A 6,474-nucleotide genomic window follows, 5' to 3' on the forward strand; every position below is an offset into this window, starting at 1 on the left:
TATGCCTCCTGCACAGTAACCAGCCATGCAAACAATACCCCACATACATACATACACACATACATACATACCGAATCTCCCCACGTTTCAATCACCGCCCTCATCAACCTCCTCCCACTGCCCCTCTCTCCCGCCCCTCAGCAATGAACCCCCGGGGCCCCACCTGCCGAATCACTCCGTCACCCCCCCGCCAGCAGCCCCGGCCCCCAGAGCCAGGCCGCAGTCGGAAGGCGTGCAGCACCACGGGGTACCGCCGCTCCAGGATCTCCGGGTCAGTGATCCGTGTGTTGGTCATGTGTGTATGCACCCCGCTGCGGCCCGCCCAGCCCGGACCCGCCCCCGCCCCCCCGGCGATGGTCTCGTAGTAGCCCATCTGCTCGTCTCCGAACGTGAAGTTGTTCATGCAGCCCTGTGTGTGTGGGAGTACATGGACCGGGGCGGGGGGGGGGAGGGGTGTTGCTGAAGATTCCTTTCAAGGATATATCGCACGAAGAAGAAGAAGACGTAGATAAAGAAGAAGAAGAAGAAGAAGAAGAAGGCGACGATGATGGTAGGAGTGGATGATGATATTGAGGATATTGAGGATATTGAGGATGATGCAAGAAGCAAACTAGTCAACTGCCGGGGCGAGGACGGCTCGGAGGGCTCGCAGGGAGGGAGACCGCAAAAAAAGAGGCGGGGGTGAATCGGGGTGGGAAGGGAGGGGAGGGAAAGACGAACCACACGCGATTTAAGCTGCTGCCAGAGCAAGATAGTAGCAACCGAAAGAACTGACCGAAAGGCGTCCGTGGCGACTGTGACGACTGTAACCTCGGGATGACGACTGTAACCTCGGGATGAAGAATTGGCGTAGAAGTTGGAAATCCTACCTACCTAAGCCGCCAGAAATATTATAGCCAAAAAACGTAAACTAGTAGGTGTAGAAAAAGTAGTGAAGGCGGCGAGAAAAGAAAGTGCTGACGTAAAAGTGGAAAGGGAGGGGAGGGATGGAAGGAAGTGGGGGATCCGAGTTCGCTTCTGCCTGCTCATGGCTCCCACTCCATAAAGGCGGGGGTGTATACCTACCACAGCTGTTCCCTCCACTGCCCCTGGAGCCCAGCCCTCACCCCCACCCCCTACCACCCCACCCCCATCACCCCCACCCCCACCCACGCGTGGCCCCCTCGGCACCCCCAGCCGCAACTGCCCCTCCCGCACCCCACCACTAAAACATTCCAAGCTGTCCTTACATACAGTGTACATGCATACATGCATACACATATTATATGTATACACAGCGACATATGTATACACAGCGGCGTATGTATGTATGTACCTGAGATGCCGCAGCCGCCTCAAAGGCCTTGAGCACTACATCCGTCACTCGTTGACTGGTCAGCACATTCCCCCCCACCACCGCGGCCGTGTCGGAGGGGTTTAGGATGCTGCCCGGGGGTATGCGCACCGTGATGGGCGCCAGACAGCCCTGCAAAGGGGGGGACATGAACAACACACCCTACAGCCTGTGCCTACCGCGGCGCCCATTGCGCTGATGAATGAGTGGAGTGGCACCGCAGACGCACCCCGGCAGCCCCACAACTGGGCCCAGGTAGGCAGGCAGACCCGCAGACAGAGACAGACAGACAGACAGACAGACAGACAGTATACCCCCTTTCCCCCTCGTCCCGCTAGACTTTCCCCCCCTTACATACCCCCCTTCGGGGAGACGAAGAAGAGACTTTGGGGATGATTTTTACACACGTACACACACACCTGATTTAGGGGTATATCGCTTTGCACCATGCACCTCAGCGAGTAGATGATGGCCGAAAAGGTGACGGCGGGCGGGGCGTTGTGATTGGCATACACCTCGGGACCTGGAGACGCGGGGTGTGCGTGTGTGTGTGTGTGCGTGTGTGTGTGTGTGGGAGGTGTGTGTGGGAGGTGTGTGTGTGTCTGTGTGTGTGCATGTGTGTGTGTGTGTGTGGGAGGGTTGTGGGTGGGTGGGTGGGTGGGTGCGGATGTGTGGATGTATTTGTTACTTATCCATCCGGGGCCCTGACACTGGCCAGGGGCACCTCTAACCGTATACCCCAACGGGAACAACCGCCGAGGCACTATCTCCTCCTCCTCCTTGTGGCGGGGGGAGAGGGGCGCGAGGGGGGCCTCTATCCCCTCCTGCTCGACCGAGGACGCGCTGCCCCGCCCCCAAAAGAGAGCGCAAGGCCCTCAAACAACCAACCAACCTCAGCACGCGCCGCGGCACAGTCCCGCCCATGCAGCCTGCGCTTTGAGCAGGCAATGCACCCCACCCCCACCCCCACCCCCACCCCCACCCCCACCCCCACCTCACCTCACCTCCACCCCACCATGGTGGGCAGGAGTAGCGGGAAGGACGGCTATCCCCACACCACACACACACACACACGCTCACAGGCACACCCACCCACCCACTGCCACCCACTGCCACCCACTGCCACCTCACCAGTGCCCTCGAAATCGAACACTGCGGAGCCGTCCCTCCGGTCTATGGTGACAGACAGCGCGATGGGGCTGCCGTCATCCATGATGTCGCGTGCGTGTACGGTGCCCACTTCGGGAAGACCCTGAACGGCAATACACACACACACACGGGGACGGGGGGAGGAGAGAGGCAGGGGGGGCTCGTGAGGGGTAAGAAAGGCAACCAAGGGGAAAATTGGGAACCAGAGGATTGAATTGATAATGACGATGAAGATAACGAAATTGTCGACGAAGCAAGTGGCGGTGACAACGCCGCAAAAGGGGCAGTGCTACGGAAGGAAGGAAGGGGGGAAGGAAAGAAAGAAGGAAGGAAGGGGATAAAGGGGGGAGAAGGAGGAAGGGCGGGTGGGGGGGAGGGTCACGGAAGTACGGGTTTGGGGACTCGGGGGACCTGGGGCCCGGGAAAAAAGGAGAGGAGGAGGAAGAAACAAGGGACAAGTGATGATGAGGTGTAGAAGCAAGTAGTCGTACCAAATGAAGACTTCAAGACAGATCAGCTCAACCGGCCAAGGTCCTGTCGTACATATAAACTATTGCCGTATACCTGGCTTTTGAGAACGTTCTCTTCTTTCCACAGCTCTTTCACCCAACTTCTGCCCTACCACCACCACCACCACCACCACCCTTACCCCCCCCTTTACCCCCCCGCTTTTCCCCCGCCCCCTTACCCCCGCCCCCTTACCACCCCCCCTGCCGTCATCACCTGTCTCTCACTGAAGCGCCGGAGCATATCCCGTACGGACAGCTCCGCGTTCCTCTGTATGTGCCCCATGAAGGCCGACACCACCCCCATGCCGTACTCCTTGATGAGCTCACACACCAACTGGATTCCCCGGGTGTTGGCCGCCACCTGGACAGGGGGGGGCAGGGGTTTGGGGTTTTGGGGGGTTTTGGGGTTTGGTGGGGGAAGGGGGGGAAATATACTGAGGGCCCGCGTGCGGGTGTATTGAGGGGGGAAACAGAAAGGGGGGGGAAAACACACAATGGCACGCAACTGGATGAGGAGTTGTACGGCGACGCGTCCTTCCTTGATACACATGAAAGCGCACACATAAAAAGACATAAATACAGGCAAATAAGCAGCCTCCCACAGATGCCATACCACATACGCACACGCACATGCACATACAGATGCACATACATACGTACATACTTACCTGCGCTTTGAGGTCGGAGAGATTATCCGACAGATTGCGAGTGCCGCTGATGCGGGGGATCTGTTCCGCTAGTTTCCCCGGGGCTAGAAGCAACTCCGTGATGCCCTCCTCCTGAACAGGTTGACAAACAGACAGACAGACAGACAGACAGACGGACAGACGGACAGATAGACGGATTGATATAAAGGGCCAGACAGAATGACTAGACAGAAAAAGGTCTGTATTAGGTAGGTGGGTAGGTGGGGGAAGCAAACCCTGAGAGGGTGAGACAGGGCAGGGTCGGGGTGTGCCAAAATAGGCAACAAAACACACCGACCTGGAACACGCCTTTCCGTACAATCTTGAAGCTCACCACCGCCGCTCCCTCCTCCACAAGCAGCTTGCTGGTGGGCGGCATACCTAGGGGGCAGGGGCAGGGGCAGGGGAGGAGGAGGCGTTTAAAAGACCAGCAAGCCAGGTCGGGGCGGTTTGGGGGGAGAGGGGAAAGACGAACCACGAACGAGTGAAAAGACGAGAGGAAAATGTCCGAAGTCAACAACTCCAGATCAGCACGTTTTTTATTTTTAGTTTTTAGTGTCGAATGGCGAACTCCCCATGTCCGAGGAGGAAGGTCAGCCCCCCCGGAAGGCCCCCTCAGTGTGGGGCTCCCCGTGTGGATGTGTTTTCCCCTCCCCGCCCCCCACTCACTCCCCGGGGAGATGCCGCCAATGTCGGCATGGTGGCCCCTAGACGCCACGAAAAACACAATCCGCCGCGGACCTCCTCCACCTCCACCTCCTCCCTCCTCGTCTTCCTCAGCTACAGCGCTGAACACGGGCGTTATGACCGTTATATCCGGTAGGTGGCTACCCCCCGCCAGTTGGGGGTGGTTAGATAGCAGCACATCTCCCTCTTGCAGCCCCTCCTCTGCTCCGGGACCATCGGGGCCGTAGTACCGCACCTTTTTTGCGTGTCGGTGGGGCAAAGACGAACCACGAACGAGTGAAGTGTCGGTGGGGGGAGGGGAGAAGGGAGGGGAGGGAAAGGCAGGGGGGAGGGGAGGACGGCAGGAAAGGGAAGGAAGGAGGGAGCGTGTGGGTTGTGTGTGTGTGTATGTGTGTATGTGCAGGCAAGGGAAGGCCTTAAAAAAAAAGAACCCAGACACGTGACCCCAACATTTACGACATACGTACCCGGCAGCCCTCTACATACACGTACTGCAGAAATACACAAACGCACACGAAACACACGTTCACGCACATACATACACACACATACACACACACACACACACACTCACATACACACACCTGGAACCGCACTGCCTCCGACATGGCCCCCAGGTGTACGGGCAGGTGGGGCGCATTCGCCACCAGGCTGCCATCGGGCCCAAACAGCGCACAACTGAAGTCCAACCTCTCCTTGATGTTGACCGACACGCTGGTGCGCTGCAGGGTGCGGCCCATCTGCTCCGCGATACCCATAAAGCGGTGACTGAAGATGGCCAAGCGAACGGGGTCGCACTCCACAGCAGCCGCCGCCGTCGCCGTCGCCGGTGGCGACTCCACCGCCGCCGTCACTGCCTCAATTCTGACGTTATGCCCCCCTGGCGTTACGACGGCTCGCCAGCCGGGCTCGACAACGATGGTGGAGATGGCGTCAATGAGCAGCGCGGGGCCGTGTACGGCATGTCCAGGCTGGAGGGACTCCAGCGTGTAGACGGGGGTAGGCTGGCGGCCGGCCGGCTCGAAGAAGGCGGAGGTGGTGGTGGCGGGAGGCGGCAAAGGACCTGAAGGGGAGGAGGTCGGGGGGGGGGAAAGACGAACCACGAACCACGCGCGGGCGAGGGGAGGGGGGCCCGTGGGGAGGGGGAGTTCAGGGTTTTAGGCCCCCCGCATGGGAGAAGCATCCAGAAATGTTGCGATGATAGGAAGAAAAGAGGCGATCAAGGATCACATGATGACGTCCGGAGAACCGCAGAAGTGTGAGTGTGACAGGCCGAGTATCACGTATAGCGCATAACCTCAAAGGGACCGGGGTGCGTGTGTGTGTATATGATAGTGCCACTCTTAAAAAAAGGGAAGTAGAGATTGGTGAAACAGCACCTGCGGCCGTCACACGGCCCCCACCTGGCTCCTCCACCGCCGACACCGCGTCGTCCGGCAGCGGCCGTGCTCGTCCAATCGCTCGTACTCGTACGTCATCCACCCACACATCTCGATCCAGTACGAACCCGAACTCCCGGCGGTAGGCGGCGGCGAAGGCGGCGGCGTACGGCGCTGGGCCGCGCTGCTGGGCGCCGTCGGCTGCGTCCTCCTCCCCGGCGGCGGCGGCGGCGGCGGCGGGCGGCTCCGCCGTCATCACTGCGACGTCGGTTCCGTGGTACCTGAGATTGAGGTAGCGTTCGGTGGTGATCTGGTCTCGAGTGAAGCCCTAAAAGAGGGGGTTAAACGTGTGGGGGGAGGGAGGAGAACAGTCTTGTTACTTGTTTCGTGAAAAAAGGAAGGAAGGGGGGGCCGAGAAGAGGGGGAAAGACGAACCACGAGTGAACGAGTGAAGCTGCTGCTGCCAGGGCAAAAGAGTGTACCAGACGTAGAACTGACCAAGAGGCGTTCTTGAAGTGCGGCGACCTCGTGGGATGACGTAGTGAAGATGATATCGGAAAAAAAATACCTACCTAGCCGCCAAGACTAATAAAAAAGCGCGGAAGAAAAGCAGTAATGCCAAGCCATAAAAAATAGGATTATAGGCGGAAAGTAGTACAGAACTGCTGACATGAAAAGCTGGAATAAAGTTTGCCGCAGGCCTGGCGGCGGCATGACGAGAAGGGGAAGGG

At 58.9% G+C, this 6,474-nt stretch overlaps 1 protein-coding gene across 1 annotated transcript in view; it reads right to left on the minus strand.

Moving 5' to 3' along the window:
- The window catches only part of VOLCADRAFT_61291 (uncharacterized protein), a gene marked incomplete at both ends in the record, with an annotated part of 19,040 nt that overhangs the window by 2,371 nt on the left and 10,195 nt on the right, over positions 1 to 6,474 (minus strand). The window contains 11 exons of the mRNA XM_002951370.1: positions 150 to 409; positions 1,316 to 1,465; positions 1,753 to 1,856; positions 2,465 to 2,585; positions 3,188 to 3,352; positions 3,660 to 3,770; positions 3,976 to 4,058; positions 4,347 to 4,568; positions 4,945 to 5,427; positions 5,768 to 6,071; positions 6,175 to 6,236. Coding sequence (XP_002951416.1) covers positions 150 to 409; positions 1,316 to 1,465; positions 1,753 to 1,856; positions 2,465 to 2,585; positions 3,188 to 3,352; positions 3,660 to 3,770; positions 3,976 to 4,058; positions 4,347 to 4,568; positions 4,945 to 5,427; positions 5,768 to 6,071; positions 6,175 to 6,236 — 2,065 coding nt within the window. The remainder of the gene's footprint in view (positions 1 to 149; positions 410 to 1,315; positions 1,466 to 1,752; positions 1,857 to 2,464; positions 2,586 to 3,187; positions 3,353 to 3,659; positions 3,771 to 3,975; positions 4,059 to 4,346; positions 4,569 to 4,944; positions 5,428 to 5,767; positions 6,072 to 6,174; positions 6,237 to 6,474) is intronic.

Source organism: Volvox carteri (assembly GCF_000143455.1).
Source record: "Volvox carteri f. nagariensis unplaced genomic scaffold VOLCAscaffold_23, whole genome shotgun sequence".
NCBI classification, from domain to species: Eukaryota; Viridiplantae; Chlorophyta; class Chlorophyceae; order Chlamydomonadales; family Volvocaceae; genus Volvox; species Volvox carteri.